General features: G+C 40.8%; 1 protein-coding gene across 3 annotated transcripts in view; it reads left to right on the plus strand.

Annotated features, from left to right (window-relative positions):
* Nucleotides 1-15294, plus strand: part of Uap1 (UDP-N-acetylglucosamine pyrophosphorylase 1) — a 34118-nt gene extending 18824 nt beyond the window's left edge. The window contains exons 5-11 of one of the 3 annotated variants that reach the window (XM_038349196.1): nt 1622-1794; nt 4584-4777; nt 5293-5433; nt 6330-6518; nt 7532-7582; nt 12933-12999; nt 14709-15294. In XM_038349196.1, the coding sequence (XP_038205124.1) occupies nt 1622-1794; nt 4584-4777; nt 5293-5433; nt 6330-6518; nt 7532-7582; nt 12933-12999; nt 14709-14801 (908 nt within the window). In that variant the 3' untranslated portion in view covers nt 14802-15294. The remainder of the gene's footprint in view (nt 1-1621; nt 1795-4583; nt 4778-5292; nt 5434-6329; nt 6519-7531; nt 7583-12932; nt 13000-14708) is intronic. The other 2 variants (XM_038349197.1, XM_038349198.1) reach the window with 2 other exon arrangements.
* Nucleotides 15295-19199: the final 3905 nt, after the last annotated feature.

Raw genomic sequence — 19199 nt, forward strand, 5'->3', positions numbered from 1 at the left:
TGTCGAGGTAATTGCTTAGAGACATTAAATGTCCAAGAGAAATCTTGATACATTAAGAGAGTACGATGCAGAACTGTATACACTGAGTAGGGTCTCTGGCTTGTATCTATGAAGTTAGTATATGCATGTCACCGTTTGTTGATGGCTTTTCAGTTCCACTGAAAGTACTGCTTATATAGCCACACACAGTAAGTGACCCGGAGTGTGAGTTAAACTGTGAGACCTGCATCTATGTGAGTCTGTACTTGGCGGAAGGACTGAAATCAATAGAGAGTAAACCAGTGACTTTCGCCATGTGTGGGCCTCTATTTCATCTGCATTCCTATTTACAGAAGGATATTATTGTTTTGAGGGAAGATTTCATGTAACCCAGGCTGGTCTGCAATCATGTAGCTGATGGGACTTTAAACTCCTGATCTTCCTTCCCCTACTTCCTAAGTGCGGGAATTACAGGTGTGTGCGGCCACACTGTTTTAGAAGGTACTGGAGACCAAGCCCAGAGCTTCATGCATGCTGGGCTACCAGCTGAACTGCGTTCCCAGTCCCTACATTTCTCTCTCTGTAGAAGAGTTTACTGTTATTCTTAGCTGTTTTGGGAACTTTTTCATTATTGTTTAAATAATGGTCAAGATTGTTGAAAGAAATAAAATAACAATGAAAACAGAAAAAAATCTTTTACTTACATTTAGTTTAAATCTCAATAGGTTTTTGTATAAATCTGGCTTCTTAACAAGTGAATTAGTATAAAATGCTTAAATAGTTTTATTTTGAGATAGTTAGTGTAGCACAAATAATAAAAACCCAGAGATAGAAATTGAGGTTCAAGCTGAAAGATCTGAAAAGCAAAGCAGCCAACCACTAGAGGGCTCTTACCTCTATGCCATCTTCCTGCCTTATATTCCTCTTTAGTCCTGGTATTAAAGGTGTGCACAGCCGGGCCGTGGTGGCGCACACCTTTAATCCCAGCACTCGGGAGGAAGAGGCAGGTCTACAAGAGCTAGTTCCAGGACAGGCTCTAGAAACTACAGGGAAACCCTGTCTCGAAAAACCAAAAAAAAAAAAAAAAAAAAAAAAAAACCACCACCACCACCACCAACAAAAAGGTGTGCAACACCACCGCCCGACTTCTATGGCTAACTAGTGTGGCAGCTGGAATTAAAGGTGTGTGCCACCCCTGCCAGGCCTCTTATGGCTGACTAGTGTGGCTATAGCTTTGCATACTCATCTTCAGGTAAGCTTTATTTGATAGATCATAAACAAAGTATCACTGTAGTTAAGTTAGTTTGGGATATAAATACAGGACTGATTTGAATCATAAATATTAATAAAATTTAAAATGGTCTGAAATAATCATTGCTTGATAAGTATTATATTGTACTATATATTATAGGCTAAATTACTGTTTGAGGTTTCCTGGACTTATATTACTGATGTTACTTTATGCATAATTATACTAAAAAGCCTTCAAAATAGCTTTGTTCTGTAACTTTTGACACCTGAACTCAGTGCTTATTCAGTTTTTAATTTTTTTTAAACTGTTATGAAAGCCATCCCAGTAAATCTTCTGGCTCTCTTCACAGTGGGTCATGGTATGCTACTAGTGGGTTATTTTCTTTTTCAGATGGGAATGGTGGTCTCTACAGGGCTCTTGCAGCCCAAAACATTGTGGAGGACATGGAGCAAAGAGGCATCTGGAGTATCCATGTCTATTGTGTGGACAACATACTGGTAAAAGTGGCAGACCCACGCTTCATTGGATTCTGCATTCAGAAAGGAGCAGACTGTGGGGCAAAGGTAATGTGAATAACCATTCTCTGTCAGTCTTTCTACGGTGATTGGCTGGTTTAGAACCATTCATCCTTCGAGTATCTGAGCTGTTCCATTGTTTTCATTACTTGATGGCACACTTGTCACAAGTAAGAATTTAAGCTGTGTGAGGAGGACTGACTCCTTGAGGTAGTGAGTGACAGGGATTGCTACATCTGTGGTAGACTTAGCACTCTGAAGTTGTGCTCGAGCAGCCTAACCTGCTGTTTCTCCTGCTGGCGTCAGTAAGGAGAGCGTGGTAGGAAGAGCGGTGTAGGCTGGAGTAAGGCATTTAACAGGGCTCTCACGGTGTGTGTGAATAAGGTAGAAATGCGGAGATTACAACAAAGCCATGTAAAGGTGATAAATGACTGCTGGAATACCATAAACACAGCATGCAGGTAGGTGTGTAGTGCTGTATATGGCGGCAGTTTTAAATATCTGTGTGTGCGCGTGTATGCATGTGAGATATAGATGAGGGTAGGGATAAGACAGTCAGAAGAGACCTGAAGATTTCAGGAGATTTAAAAATATTGATATAAACACTTTTATCTGAAAGGGTTTAAAAGCTTCTATTCTCAGCAAATAAAGTATAATATGATCATGTTAAATCCCATGGAGACTGACGAAATTATTGAAAAGTTTGGAATAAACATGGGAAGACGGTCAAGATAAAGCACAGGTTCACTTAACATAATGTCCTGCAGAGCCATCTGTTTTGGTGCAATGATAGGTTTTTTGTTTTACGTGTGCCCCACTAATGTGTATGTATGGCTAGCGTTTTCTTTATTCACGACTGGAGAGTATTGGTTGATCCTGTATTTTAGCTGTCATGAGCAATGCAGCAATAACACAGGAACACAGAATAACCTTGAGACGCTGACTGCAGTTCTTTTGGACCCATACGCAGTGGCGCTATCGCTGGAGCACCTGAGGAATATACTTGTGGTTTTTATAAGGAATTTCATATTGCTTTGCATAGTTTCTATGCAGAATTTATGTTTCTGCCAACAGTGTGTAAGAGTTTCCTTTTCTAGGCCCTAGAGAGATAGCTTGTGGTTATGAGCACTTGCAGTTCTTCCAGAGGACCTGGATTCCCTTTTCAGAACTAACCTGTCAGTTCACAGCTGTCTATGACTCCAGTTTCTGGGGATCCAATGCCCTCTTCTGGCCTCTGTGGGTACTGCATACAAACCAGCAGGCAAAACATCCATAAACATAAAATAAAATAGATTTTTTAAAAAAGTTACCCTTTCTATATATCACTTTTCTTTTTTTTGATGATAAACATTTTAATTGGGTTGACCATAAAGTAATAACAAAGAGGTGGAAATTCTAATAACCCCAATTTGACCATTACACACATATATTTATTGAATTATACTGTATTATATAAACATATAGTCATAATAATTTAAAAATGAAACAAATTGAAAAAATAGAGCATTTCAAATTGTAGAATGAGGAAACTGGTTAAGTAAAACTCCTCTCTCCTTCAAAAATCAGCCCCAAACGGACATGTAATTAAATATAAATGTTAAACTATAAAGATGTTAAAATGTAGAGTGTGTGTGATCTTGATGTAAAAGTAGAAACACATACTCTGACCAAAAGTGAATCCCATATGAATTTGAAATGTTTGTTAAAAATGAGACCTCAAGAGACATACCATAATCTTGGTTAAAGGATTTTCTGTTATACAAAAATGTCATTTCTCACCACATTAGTTTAAAAGTATAATAAAAAGTCATATTCAGAAGATGAAGTCCTCAATTTAGCAAAACAGGGTTTGAGAGATCGACGTGATAGGTCTAACAAGACACTTCCTTCTTTGAGATAGGGTATTTGCTGTCAGCTAAGGCTTACCTTCCTAAGGGGCTGGAATTATAGGTAAAGAACCACACAAGACTCTGGCTCTGAAGAGAATAATTGATGTAGTTAATCTATTTGAGGCATCTGTCTAATCAGATACTCAGTAGCACATGCTATGTGCTATAGCTACCGAGTCGTAATGGAAACATAGCATATTGGATGTAAGTAGCTACCAAGCTTGAGCCATCAAAGGCAAACAGTGCCTTCCTGACTTTGTTCCACTTGGTGTCACTCTTCTTTCTGAAATAGAAACGTAATCTTTACTGCTGTAAGCTTCTTATGATGCAGTTAACAAACAGTTTTGTAATTTAGAGTTTTATACTAATAATGTGAACAGTGTAAAAGAATATGATTATTTTTATCTCTCATGGCTGGTTGGATATGAGGGTGCATCGTGGTGACTGGAAAATAAACCTTACGTGCACTTAAAAACTCAGGAAATTCTCTGCCTAGTAAGGCATCTGTTGTAGAGTGTGGGGAGTGAGGGTGGCGAGAGGTTGATTGACAGGAATTACAAACAGCTTTGATTCACTACAGCAGACAGTTGACTACACAGGCACCTCCATGCTCAGGACCCTCTCGGTGCAGCCAGACTCTGCCCCTGCCTCTCTAATTGCTGTGTAAATGAGGTCCTCAATGGTGACTTTAGTTCCTTGCCGGAGACCAGGACTGGTCTTGTGTATTTTAAGAAGTCAGTTTGGTCCTTAGGAAGGACACAGTGTCCCTGATTTCTGGTTGGAAAGAAGTCTGTCAAAGATAGTTAATTTTTTTAAAGCTTAAGCATTCTCTTGGATTGTATTTAAAAATGGCATAAGTAAAATGTAAAGTTAGCCTTTTCGTGTGCATGTCTCCAAAAGAACCTTTAATTAATTTTTCCTTTGCTTTTGCCTTTCCTTGATGGGCAGGTGGTAGAGAAAACAAACCCCACAGAGCCAGTTGGGGTGGTTTGCCGAGTGGACGGAGTCTACCAGGTGGTGGAGTACAGTGAGATTTCTCTGGCAACAGCTCAGAAGCGGAGCTCGGATGGACGCCTGCTGTTCAACGCAGGGAACATTGCCAACCATTTCTTCACTGTCCCGTTCCTGAAAGACGTTGTCAAGTAAGAACAGAATAGGGACCCTCAACTTGTCTTTTTTAGTTGTTGTTAGAGACTGAACCTTTGGGGAGGTCGGCAGAAACCCCAAGTCCCGCTTCACAGAACTCATTTTCTTGAGAATCTGTGTTCTCAGAAAACGCCTCACTTGTGACTGCTTCTCCAAACTGTTTGAGGTGCTGGGTGTGGGCTGTTCCCTGTGCATCCTCCTGCCTCCAGGTGCTGGGACTGGGGCTGGGTGTGCACTGCCATGGCTAGCTTTGCTTTTTTCTTTCTTTAATGTAAAAATCATTTGAATATAACTGGGGAATCCAGTTATATGGTTTTTACATATGAACTGAAACTTTTATTTATTTTATTTATTTATTTATTTATTTATTTATTTATTTTATTTATTAATGTTCTTCACTCTGAAAACCTCAGGGTTACTTATTGATACTCTTGTGCCTGAGTATTTTCAGATTTTTTTTCTCTTTTAAATTGGAAAGTGATTATATCTTTTTCTTCCTTTTATTTCTCAGTGTTTATGAACCTCAGTTGCAGCACCATGTGGCTCAAAAGAAGATTCCATATGTGGATTCCCAGGGGCACGTAATTAAGCCAGACAAGCCAAATGGAATAAAGATGGAAAAATTTGTCTTTGACATCTTCCAGTTTGCAAAGTATGCTTTGAATAGCACCATAAGACCAAATATATGCCTTGAAATGCCGCTTTTTACTGTTAGCTAAGAGGCTGTGCTTGGGAATCCCCCGAGAGTGTCTATTTCCTCCAGACGTCTTGATCACAAGCGTGCAGTCTAAATTCATTATCACTCTCCCATATAACGCCGCTGTCCAGTGTGCTGTGGTCTGCGTGGCCGGAAAGCACAATATTAACAATAATCAACTATACTATCTAAGTCTGTTGCAAAGTTGCTACAGCTGTTTGTCTTTTACTCAGAGATGAAAGAGGGTAATATAAATAGTTGACTAATTTTGTTTCACAAAGTCCACCTGTAAATGTGTTCAATGAACTCTTTAGACTAGATAAAGATCACATTGCATAATGAGGTATATGTTTCAGAATTTGGCCAATATGAAAATGCAGAAACAGTTAGTTGTATAAGGTCATTCTTATACAACCATGTGCCTTCCTTTCCTTTCCCTTTTTCCTCTGTTGTTTGCAGACAGGGTTCATGTAGGCCAGACTACTAGCCAGGATGTGCTTGAACTCCAGGTCTTTCTATCTCCACCTCCTGAATGCTGGGTTATGAGTGAGCCTCCTGCTTCCACATGCTTCACTAAGGCCCTTTTTATCTGCCCCAAATAGATATTAATGTGATCTTGGACGTTACTTTTTTTTTATTTTTTTTTTGCTGTCTCATGTAAAATGAGTGTTGTGGAAAGGAGTTTCCATTCTGCAATGGAAAAGAAAGGTTCCATCTCTCTTTTTATTAGTGATGAACACTGTTTGCGAGCACTGGAAACCTAGTCACTGAAGGCCTTGGGATGCTGGGAGGAGTCAGGCTGTGTGGGTAGTTTGGTTTCCTGTGAATGAAGTCTCGTGGCTCCACTCTAGGAAGTTTGTGGTGTATGAAGTGTTACGGGAAGATGAGTTCTCTCCGCTCAAGAATGCAGACAGTCAGAATGGGAAGGACAACCCTACCACTGCAAGGCACGCTTTGATGTCCCTTCATCATTGCTGGGTCCTCAATGCTGGGGGACATTTCATAGATGAAAATGGCTCTCGCCTCCCAGCAATTCCCCGGTAAGTTACGGTCTTTGCTTTTGTATGTGTGTACCACTTTGAACTTCTTTCTCTTCTGCCTGATGTATCCCCAGATCTTTTCTTGTTTATTTATTTTTAAAGTATCATTGTGTGGGTAGTTACTGACAGAAAGTGACCACTGCTTTGCCCTTTTACGAAGGGAAGGTCAGCTTCACTTCTCCTTAAGAGGAAGCCCTTGGTATCGTGTCTGTCTGTTTTGAAGCATCCTCATTGTATCAGTGAAATAGATTCCACTAAATAATGGTCAGACAATAGTATTTCTGTATGTCATGTGGCTGATTCTGGGTCACAGAAGTTGTTTCTGCTGCCTTGTCTATTTTTGAGATCCACCAAAAACTTTCTCAACTACAGGCTGTCTGCAGCGTTCTCTTACCATGGCACTAGAGAAGGTGCAGTGAAGGGAAGTAAATGCCAGTTACATTCAGTGATACACAAGCTTCAGAAATGTTGTGGGTTTCAAAGGCTAAGAAAAAAGGCACTTGGAGCTTTTCCAATTTTATATAAAGCATTTTTAATCTAAATCCTTTATCTTACAATAGAACTCATCGGCACCTACAATATCCCTTTATAAATCTTTTGTGTTTTTGTATTTAGGTGAGTTATCTTGCCATTTAATTTTTTTTATAAGAGGCAAAATCCTTGCTGCATCCACCAAAGTGTTAGAAAGCCTCAAACATTGGGCCACTGGGCAGTGGCGTGCACTGTCCCCTTACAGATTCTACTAGAAGGAATGGTACTGGTTGTCTCTTAGTCAAGGCCACTCACAGCAGGTTCTGCCTTGTTAATAAGCTTGCTCTGTGACATGTCACATTATTCTCATGCTCATCTTTGATTATTGAGTTTGGTTTTTTAATTTAATTTTTTTGACTGTTTATAGATCCCAATTTATGATTTACCATAAAGGCATGCCATTTGGTTAAGTGTATTTTGCACCTCCATTTCATTGTTATTATTTGTTTCCATTCCCATTAATGCTTTTTGTTCCTACATAGCAGTGCTACAAATGGAAAGTCTGAGACCATCACAGCTGATGTCAATCACAAGTAAATATCCCAGCCTGCTTGCAGTGCATGGTGATGGGCTGTGCTTCTCTCCGTACTAACTGGCATCGTAGTTTAGTGTTCTGTCTTTTGGGGTTCTGGAGGGCGGATGATTGAAGCTCTGGTGTGGGCACGCTGCTTTCCTGGTGGCAGGTATCTATCTGGATAACACTAACTCAGAATCGGTGCATGCAGGAAGTGGGGAGCATGCTTTACTAAAGAATCTGAGCACGGGTGTTTGAGCCTATAGTGACATATTTGCAGGTGTTGGAATCCAGGACAGGTGACAAGCAGGGCGAACAAAGTTGGATCCCAGTAGCATAAGCTGGATGGAAATAGCATTGTGCAGTGATTTTTTTTTTTTCCTGAATTGAATACATACGCTTTCAGTATGGAGGGTGACTGTCCGGATGTTTATCAGCTTCTAATATGGAAGAGACCTCTTTTATTTTATTTGTACATGTTTTGTCTTTGTTATTGTTTTGAGAAAGGGTCTTGGTTTATAGCCAAGGCTGGCCTAGAAGTCTGTTCTGTCTGCCTTCAAGTGTTAGGATTATGGTCACATACCGATGTGTGGCTTGGGTCACTGTGCTTTCATCTTTGTGAGTTATTTTGATTCTAAATCACGTATCCTTTTTTCACTATCAGCAGTCCATTCTATAGCTTAGTGTGTATACCTCTCATCTGGTTACTAAAAAGATTTTTGTTTTTTTGTTTTTTTGTTTTTGTATTATTTTTGCCATTATCTCTGTAGCTGAAAGGTCAGCTGGTATTTTTTTTTACTGCCCTTTAACTAGACTTAGAGGCTGGAGAAATGGCTCAGTGGTAAGAGCACTGGTGGTTCTTCCAGAGAACCCAGGTTCAGTTCTCAGCAGTACAGAACTCTCTGTAGCTACAGCTCCAGGAGTCTTCCAGCTCCTTCCAGGCTCCTGAGCACTGGGCAGCAGGCAAGCCCATGGTGCACAGACATCTGTACAGACAAACTACCTGTCACATAAAGTACAAACAGCGTCCAGGACAAAGAACCTGGAGGTGGAAGCAGAGCCACTGGTTAAAAGCAGAGCCACTCTTGAGGACACCTCCCATCCACATGCCTCTTGTCGTGCTACTCATTCTCCCAGGGGACAAGGCTCTGAGCATTGTGTCTCTGTGACCCTGTAGACAAGAAAGGGATCTCATCTTATACATCTGTCTAGTTTCTTCCGGGAGTCATAGATGACTGTTGCCACTTACACCATGGGAGTTGGGGCACAGAGCCCTTTATCATGTTCTGCCACATCCTTTATTTTTAATATGTAAACAAACTGCTTTCATAATTTAGGAAATAATAGCTTTGCTCTGAGTTTCCTTATTGAACCATAGTGTTACTTTAAAACAAACAGTTTTGCCTGGTGGTGGCGGCACATATCATTAATCCCAGCACTTGGAAGGCAGGCGGAGCTCTGTGAATTTGAGGCCAGCCTGGTCTACAAGAACTAGTTCCAGGACAGCCAGGGTTGTTACACAGAGAAACCCTGTCTTGAAAAACCAAACTAAACCAAACAAAAACAGTTTTTTTTTTTAATGATGTAGCTAAAAGCAACATTATTATCTTATTTGGATTTTTTAAAAAGTGTTTCTTCCCATTGCCTTTTTTGTAGAATAATCAACCCAGATGACATCATAGGCTCATAAGAAATTCCTACTAAAAATCTTTAGTACCAAAGATGCCTACAGAGAGTTGAAAAAGATTATTTGAAAAATGAGATGTAAAAGGCCATCGAGATGGCTGGTTGGGTAAAGGCACTTGCCACTAAGTCTTATGTCCTAAGTTTGTTCTTGGAACCCACGTAAAGGGTTCCACAAAGTTGTCCTCTGACCACCACATATGCACTGTGGGAAGCCTGCCTGTGCACATGTACACACATAGAGGCATGCACGCACAACCCTATGATAGATACAAAAGTTAAGAAAAGAATGAGATATTAAAAGGAAATACTTCATGTGGGAGAGAAAAGAAACAGCTTGGAGAGACTAGGAAGAAAGGAAGCAGGGGTGTGGAGCTGACAGAAGGGATGTTTTTACTTTTCATCTTAATTTACTATTAGCTACTAAGAGATTGCTTGGTGAGGGGATTAGGGACCGTTTCTTATTGGGCCGCTTCACCTATAAGCTGAGAGTATACATTTGGTGATGACCACTTCTATCTTTCTTCCTTAGCTGTTGAAGTCCAATTTCTTGGTTTTGTCCCATTTGCATGCAAGGGCCACCACTGCAGGTCTAGAACAGAAGTTACGTATTCAGACCCGTTGTGTATTTGTTTCTTAGGTTCAAACCACATTCTCATCATAACTAAATACCTCAGGGGATGAAATGGAACTGGCTTCTATGCATCTTATCAGTGTGATGGGCCTGCATTTCCCCACTTGGTTAGTATGGCTGAGCTTCCCTGAAGGGTCAGAGTTAGACTCCTTGTCATAAGACTGTGACACATATGTGGGGGGACTGTGTCTCTTTTCTAGACTGTCATTTACCTTTGGAGTTGGTTTAGTCATATGTCCAGCAAGCTCAGCCTGCAGCTGCTGTCAGTCTCCTAGGTTCTGAAGGATCATATGCAGGAGAAGTAGTCATTTCTGACAGCCTATTGGAATTCATGGCCCATATCCATAGAAATATAGAGATGTTATCAGCAGTACGAGATTATGATCTGACCATGTGGCACAAGTCATCGCTAGTCTTGGAGATGGGATTGCTAGGTATCTAATTCATTTAGTTTATCAGTGAACAGCAGCAGTCGCTCTGAAATGAGTAGAGATGGCAAGGGGATGTTGAGGCCGGGGCTAAACTGTTAAGGATGGGTATGATCAGATGGACCATAGTTGGGATAACTTGGATTAATCCATTATTCTATAGCACCTTGTTCTGTGTGGAAGTAGCGGGATGCAGGGCATTGGAATAGACAGAGTGCCTGGGGTATACTCAGTTGACCTACTTGGAGAAAGACTGGCCTCAACTAGCCTTAGAAGCTCTCTGATTTTATTGATGTTTCCACAGTTTGAGAATTCATTCTTGGAAGAGGAGAGATCTCTAGCTTGGGGTTACAGAGAGGCAGGGTTTTACGTGTGCTGTCTCCTGTTGGCTGACTGTTTTCTGTTTTTAAGAGAGAAGCTCTTGCCGTACAGCCCTGGTTGGCCTCCAGCTCTCAGTGATCTACTTCCCTTGGCTTCTTCAAGTGCTGGGATTACAAGCATGTTCCATATGGCTTCCTTCCCTCCTCCCTCTCTCCCCCACTCCCTCCTTCCTCTTTTTTTTCAAAACTCTTTCTTAAAAATTATTTTATTGCCTGGCACTGGTGGTGCAAGCTTTTAATTCTAGCACTTGGGGAGACAGAGGCAGGTAGATCTTTGTGAGTTCGACGCCGGACTGGTCTACAGAGGGTGTTTCAGGACAGACTCCAAAGCTACAAAGAAACTCTGTATCAAAAAAATCAAAAAGCAAAGGAGTTTTTATCTTTTTAAAATTAAAATATACTTGCATCATTTTCCTCTTTCCTTTCCTTTCCTCTCTTCAGCCCCTTCCCCATACTCAATACCCATTTGATTTCTCTCAAAATCATGGCCTCTTGTTAATATATGTATGTAAATAATCTAAATCTAAATACAACCTGCTCTGTCCCTGTCTGGTGTCTCCTGTATGTATATGGTTTCAGGGCCAACCACTTGGTATTGGTAAGCAATTTGAGGGCTCTTCCCCGGGAAGACTTTTCTCCAGCTCTCAGCATTCCTTTGTTGTAGTTCCTGGTCTAGGGGTGGGGCCAGGTGAGATTTCTCCCCTTCGCGCTAGTGTGGTGTACTTCTTCATTCTTCAGCTTGTGTTTAGACAGCCATGTTGTTGAGGTATCACGTGTGAAGCTTCCCTGTCATTTCTAGGAGAAATTCTCACAGCCCTTCTGTTTGTCTGGCTCTTACAGTCTTTCTGCCCCATCTTCCGAGGCGGTGCTTTGTATTGGAGCTCTGTAGATGTATCAAGTGCGGCAGGACACCCACCATCACTTCTCTTTTTTCTGAGTTGGGCCCTGTGGTGCTTTCCTTCTGTTGCACAGAGAGGGTTCTTTGGTGAGGGTGAGAGCTGTACTTGCCTGTGAGCACAAGGGTGGATGTTTAGAATATAGTTATGGTGGCTTAGAAAATGGTGGTGGTTGGTTCTCCTCTAAGCTCCATATCCTCACTACCCTGTGTTAGCTGGTGTTTGGCTGAATTTCCAGTACCAGGTGTAGTTTTCCCATGCTAAGCAGATGATCAGGCGAGTTAGAGAACTGCTGGTTGCCATTATCACATCCTTCTGTGGTCCACGCTGGCCTTGACCTCCCCCTACTGAGTGCTGGGATTGCAAACATGTAGCACCGTAGCACCAGTGCTTGATTTATGCAGTGCTGGGATTGAACCCAGAGCCCCATGATGCATGGTAGGCAAGTAGTCTACCAGCTGAGCTACATTCTGAACCTACTGTTGGCAAGATTCTTGAGATAACAAATAGCACAGCTCTCCAAGGACTGACTATAAGGAAAACACTCCTGACTTATCTTAGATTATCTAGGAATTCTGAATTCCAAATGTCTGTAGATCCCATACTGAGAATTGACCAATGATGACACTGTCCTTGACACTTTCTGCTCAGTACTTTAAAGGGGGTTTTTGGTAACACAAGTATTTTTAGACATATCAATAAATTAACTGAGCTAGCACAGAGACTTAGATTGTATAAGAAAATCTTGTCCTGGAAAGCCATGGAACAAGGAATGGAATGTTTTCTAACTATGCTCTCCAATTTGGTTGTTGTTACCTACTTGTGGCTCCTGAGCGCTTGAAATGGGATTATTATGACTGAGAAACTGAAGTTTGAAATTCTCACTAATTTGAATATTTTCATTTTAAGTAGCTCTGTGGCCACTGTGTGGACCGTGTGACTCTAGAGTGTTTGTTAGCATTAGGATCTGACTTGTAGGTTTGCTTTGTGAGAATTATAATAAATGTGAAGGGTGCGAGAGACCTAGCAGTGCACCGGGCACTTAGATGTGTCTATCAGTCCTTTCTCACGACCTTTCTGAAACTGGAAATGAGATTGTGTAAGAGGGTCGTATATGAAGAGCTGGAAGTAATTATAGGTACTTGGTCAAGTATTTTGTATCTGACCATGAGAATGTGTTAATAACCTTAGGGGAATTTAGTGGAGGCTACGATCCAGGGCGGGTTTCATTCTCTAACAAGAATTTTGTTACTTGCAAGCTTCTCAGAGGAAAGCTATGGTCTTATTTTCATACTAGCAAGTAACACGGGAAGTAGAATCTTTAACACGCATGTGTATTTTTTCTTAGCTTGAAAGATGCCAACGATGTGCCGATCCAGTGTGAAATCTCTCCTCTCATCTCCTATGCTGGAGAAGTAAGTTGGCTTCACTTTTCCTTCTGTTCTTTTACAAAGTACTGTGTTTCTCCAAATAGCTAAATGTTTGCACCAGCAAGAAGTGCAAAGAGCATTTGAAGAGGTCTATATGTTAATTAGCTCATGTGGATCATGCCACGGCACACGCTAGTACCCTGTGAATACATATTATTGCCAGTTTAAAAAACCTCAGGAAAGCAGGGATCCAGTGTTGCCCGAAGCTGCATTAGAGTTGTTTCAGAGAATGCAGTGTCTTCCTGAGGCCTCCTCCAGGGAGGGGCAGGAGGACCTGTGTCTGTTCTGAACGCTTGCTAACTTCTGCTGTGTCTTCCATCTTTATCAGTGCTCTCCGTCTGTGCGTCATGACCCCTTTGGGGATTACATATCACATATGTTAAGATCAGATGCTTACATTACTATTCATAACAGCAAGATTACAGTTCTGAAGTAGCGACAGAATAATTTTATGGTTGGGGGTCCCAACAACATGAGTAACTGTATTAGAGGGTCACAGCCTTAGGAAGGTTGAGAACCACTGATCTATACCATAAATGAACTACTTACCATTAACAGAAATCTATAACATATAATATCTTTTACCTGCCCATTAGTGCCTATATAGGCTTTTAATAATAAAGTAAGTGTTTTATAATCACCTGACTGCTGTTTAATACATTCTAAGGTTTTCCTCCCACAGATACCTATCCGCTTTGTTCATACAGTTAGCACTGTTACCTTACTGACCTGTGGGTTGAAGTTCCCTCTTGTTCTGGTTACATAAATTTCCTGGAGTTTCTAACAGCCATCTTGCTTAGAAAATTAACTTTTTACTGATGATTGTGGGATGAATGATTAACATCTTAGTAAATGTAGAAATTGCATTATAATCACTTGGAAAGTATGTGTTAGGCTCTGGGTTTCAGCCATACTAGTGAAGCAAATAAACAAATAAAACAACACAAACCAAAAAATAAAGAGATTTGAATAAATTTTTTGGGTATTTACCTTATGCTTCCGTAAATCAGGTATTATATCTAGTCTAGAAAGTATGTGAAGTGGACTTCTAATTTTTTTTCTCTCCAACCAACTTTTGGGATTCATACCTTAACTCTTTCGTGCACCAACCAGGCCAGTGCTGTGAGGCAGAGACCACTTGTAGCAGGCTTTCTTCTGGGCCACCAACCAGCTCTCAGATCATGACATGGAGACTTATTACTAGTAATCAGTGCTCAGCCTTAGCATATACTTGTCCCACTAACCCCTATAACTTAACCTGTTTCTCTTCATCTGTGTTTTGCCTCAGTACTTTTTGCCTTTCTTTCATTCTGTATGTCCTACTCTTACTGTTTCCTCAGTGTCTGGCTGGCCTGAGCTTCTCCCTCTTCCTCCCTCCTTTGTTCTCTTCTTCTCACTTAGATTCCTTCTGGTACTTATCCTCTCTCCTCCTACTTATTTTCTCTGCCCTCCAGTCTCACCTATCCCTCTACTGCCTTGCTATTGGCTGTTCAGCTTTTTATTAGACCAATCAGGTGCCTTAGGCAGGCAAGGTAAAATAGCAACACATCTTTACATAAGAAATGCAACATACCTGTAAATAGTTAAAGCAATATTCTGCAACATAAACAAATGTAACACATATTTACATAGTTAAAGCAATATTCTGCAACGCCTGCTACTGTTCTGACTATGCTTCTTTTCAATCCTTTTAGGGGCTAGAAGGTTATGTGGCAGATAAAGAGTTCCATGCACCTTTAATCATCGATGAAAATGGAGTTCATGAGCTGGTGAAAAATGGCATATGAATCCTAAAGTGAGCTCTGTCATATGGGGAACCTTTATTATTAATAGACCAACTGTGAACGTGCGGGACCTCCCTCTCCTGGAAGGCTGAAGTTTGGACATTATTCATAGAGTTTCATTTTGCTTGCTGGTATCTGGTAAACAATACAAACGTCCCAGACGCAGCTGTCTGGACTTCAGACAACATTGTTATGATTCTCAACTCATTGAAGGTCTTATTTATACTTTGTAACTCTATAAGCTGTTAAGTTCTTCCAAGCCAAGGCTTACATTGGCCATCCAGGAAGCTTCCTTAGCTTGACTCTATTTCGGATATTGAGCATAACTTCACTTGGAGCAGGAAGCACTTGTTTGAAGTTGTACATAGTGAAAATAAGTCATTGTACATTTCAAAAGGTTTCTATGGTACTAAAATTTTGTTTTATTTTATCAGACATTAATGTTTTTTAAGAAAATAACTGGACAGCAAAATAAAATTATCTTTTTGTCTCTGGAGAGTTATTTGTACCTTAAAATTTCTATTAGCAAAACACAAAACTTGGCTGGACTTTGGAGATAATGCATAAATACAAACAGATTCAGAAATAGCTTTGCTTAGCAGGTAGCTGACTGTGGACTCTGTCTTCTGTCACTTTATAGTTTCTCCCTACAAAGATGTTCGTTGCCCCACCTACTGCAAAGAGCACATGGCCATGTCAGGAGGCCTTTTTGGTACCTGGCTGGGCAGGTGGGATGGATAGAACTACTAACAACATCAAGTAGATCCATTGCTAACTGATGACTAGGTTCCCACAGCAAGGGCTCGTCCAGCCAGCATGCCATATTCAAGTTTGAGACACACGTTATTCACTTTATTGTCCTTTGGTATTCTGTAGCACTTAAAACTTAGTAAGCTCCTCGCTGCGGTTCTGATTTTAAGTCAGGGGACTGAAAAATAAAGGCAAACGTGAATCTGCAGGAAGTCCTGGTCGCTGATGAAGGGTCTTCGTGTCTGAAAGTAATGAGCATCATCCGGGCAGTGGTGATGCCCACTTTCCGTCCCAGCCCTCGGGAAGCAGAGGCAGGCGGGGCTCTGTGAGTTGGAGGCCGGTTTGGTCTACAAAGCTGTTGCAGAGAGAAACCCTGTCTCAAACAAAAATAACATCTAGAAATTCTTCTATTTAGAGACCAACGCATTCTATTTTCCAATAAGCTACCATAAGATCGACCCCCATGTGAACCCTTAAATGTTTTTGTTTTCAAGACAGGGTTTATTTGTGTAACAGCTCTGGCTGTTCTAGAACTTAATTCTGTAGACCAGGCTGGCCTCCAACTCACAGATCGACCTGCCTCTGCCTCCCGAGTGCTGGGGTTAAAGGCGTGCACCACCACCATCCAGCGTTAAATGTCATTTTTTTTTTTTTTTACAGAGCCTATGCATTGTTTTTTTGATTTTTTTAACTAAGGCCTAAATTCTAGCATATTTCCTGTTTCAACAACAACAATCTATTCAGTTTTTCAAGAGATTTGTGGGCTGGGAATTGGAATCATTTGGCAACAGCACAGAATTTACATGAGACTTAATAGTTACTTAAATACAGATCACACTATAATAGCTTGGTCGGTAGTAACAGTTCACATAACAAGCTTGCGGGTGTGTTCCATGCATCCAGCGGAAGACAACAGAAGGGTTGCCAATCCTGACCTCTATCGCCAGGCTTGAAGGTAGGTTCCTAGTTTTGGGAGATGTTATTTTTAGCCCCAGCTTATATTCTAGCATTTCCTCCTAATGACTCACTGCTGCAGAGTCTGGCCTCAGTTCTGCTGGTGAGGTGGGAAAAAAACATGCATAGCATAAGAGTAACTGAAATACAGCCATCGCATTAGCTCTGGACTCTGATTTTCTGCTGCCTGAGATGGGTGGTTTTGCAATTCAGTCTGTCAACGCAAGACAACTTCTACTTCAAAGGTCTTAAGACAATTTATTCTGGAGCCGAATATGAGTGATCATATCTCAGAAATACAGATTTAGAGTACCCAAAATTCCGTGTTCCAATGTGGAAGTATTTATGAGGTTTTTATTGTAACAATAAAGTTGTAAATCAAGGTCCCTTTCAAATACTCTGAAGATGAAAATGAATCAGAGAAATCTCAGTTGTGAGCCTCATGCAGCCTCTTGGTTAGAGTAGGGTTTTGTTAGGTTAATAGATCCCAAAGGTATTTTTTTTTAAAAAAAAGTCTGTTAGTCACGGGATGTTAGACCTGAAACAGGTGGGTGAGGAATGGCCATCTATAAGATAGATAAGAAAGTTGTAATGCCATGACCTGCACCATTCCGACCCTTCCACACCACTGAAATTCTAATTAGCCGATCAACTTTTGCTGCTCAGCTGGCTTTCTCTGGATTCTTGTTCACACCTCTGCAGCTCTATTTTTATTTCTTATTTTTATTTTTTTTTTTTGAGACGTGGTTTTTTAATGTTATGTTCGGCTGTCCTGGAATTCACTCTGTAGACAAGGCTGACCTTTGACAGAGATCCGCCTGCCTCTGCCTCCTGAATGCTGGGATTAAAGGCATATGCCATTATGGCCTGACTTGCAGCCCCATTTTTTTTTTTTTTTTTTAGGAAAAGCACCCTGAGCAGTGATGCATGCATCAGTCAATGAGGTGTAAGTGCCCATTACATATCCAGCACTACAGAGGCATTAAAAAAACAAAACAAAACAGTACAGAGTCCATTTTTGAACTGTTTTCATTTTTCTGGGCAGTGGTGGTTGGTGCACACCTTTAATCCCAGCTCTCAGGAGGTAGAGGCAGGCAGATCTCTGTTTGAGGCCAGCCTGGATGACACAGTGAGTCCCAGGACAGCTAGGGCTACACAGAGACAGCAACAGAAAAACCATACCAGTTTTCATTTAATTGAAAAAGAAAATTCAAGTCATACCTAGAAAGATTACTCAGTGCTAAGAAGAAAGTTCAACTAGAGCAAAGTGATTGATCGTCATCAACTGGAGGTTAGCAGCAAGAGTTCTTAAGAAACCACTCAGAGGAGACTGACAGAGAGGAGGTGGATGGGCTGTCAAGAGTTAAATAGGGATGTCTCCTGACAGATCGGCTCATGAGGATGTGGAAGCTAACTTCTGTGACCTGCTGACCGTATGCTTGAAGTCTGAGAAAGCCAGTGTTATAATTCCAATCCAAAGCCAAGCTGGAAAACCCATGATGTGAGTCCCTTACAGTCTGAGAACAGGGAATGCCAATGACCTGGACCAGAGAGGATGGCTGTTCCACCTCAAATAGTAAATGCATGCTTCCTCAGCCTTTTTGTCCTGTCAGACCCTCCGTAGTTTCCTCATGAATGAGAGTGATCTTTACTGTGTACTGATTCAGAGTTTCAGATGCTAATGTCTTCCATTCCTCCTTCCCTCACCTCCCCAAGCATCTTTAGAGACACTGGGAAAGAATGTTTGACCAGCTTTCTAGGCTTTCTGTAGCCTAATAAAGTTGACCCAAAATTAGCATCCACGCCTCACTGTGGGAATATAGATGCTTAATAAATTGGGCTTAGAGCATTAAGTTCTAACAAGAAAGTAAATGTCTGCCACCTACTATGTATGAACTACATATGAACTTTAGAGTTTACAACAAAGGTTAGTGGGATGCTGATGCCTCTGCCAGCCTGCTCCAGACTCTGGGATGTACTAGTGCCACTTAGATAAATTTATGTTTAAATTGTCTCCAGTTTTTGACCGAATTCTTTCATTTTGAGAGAACTAAGGAGAAATCTTCATCTCTTTACAATGACATTATTCGAAATATACAGTGATCAAGAATTGGCAAAATGAATTCATGATAGAAAAAGCAGAACAGCAAAGTCCTATAAAAGGATAGCAACTGACAAGGAGCACAGGGAACTTGCCGGGTTTTATGAATACTCTGTACTCGGGCAGTGGTCATGGAGACATGTACAGAAAAAAAAAATCAAATCCTAAAGCCAAACAGTTAATATTTGTGCTTATTCTTTGAAGCTATGCCTCAGTTAAAAAGAAAAACATCTTCTCAGGCATTTTTCTTTCATGCATTATAATTCATTGATCAAAGATGAAGTCAAATAACCTAAATTTCATTACTAGTATATGGAAGAGTAGAGATTAAAACACAAGTCTTCTGGCTCTAAAATCTTGCCACACAGTCCAATCCAAATAGCATTCTGAAAATGTTGAGTACAATCTAAAGCCTTTTAAAGAAGAATAGGCAGAAACAGTTGTGTTTTTACAAGAGTTAAGCTCTGTGTGCTCAAGAGGAAATGGGAAAGTCAAGACAGAAAGAAGGGTGAACTTCACTATCACTAGTTCAAGGAAAAGGCAAATTGGCAAGCTTTGGCCTTTGGTCTTAGTTGGGACAGATTATAGCACAAGAA

The sequence above is a fragment of the Arvicola amphibius genome, chromosome 12 (genome assembly GCF_903992535.2).
Source record: "Arvicola amphibius chromosome 12, mArvAmp1.2, whole genome shotgun sequence".
NCBI classification, from domain to species: domain Eukaryota; kingdom Metazoa; phylum Chordata; class Mammalia; order Rodentia; family Cricetidae; genus Arvicola; species Arvicola amphibius.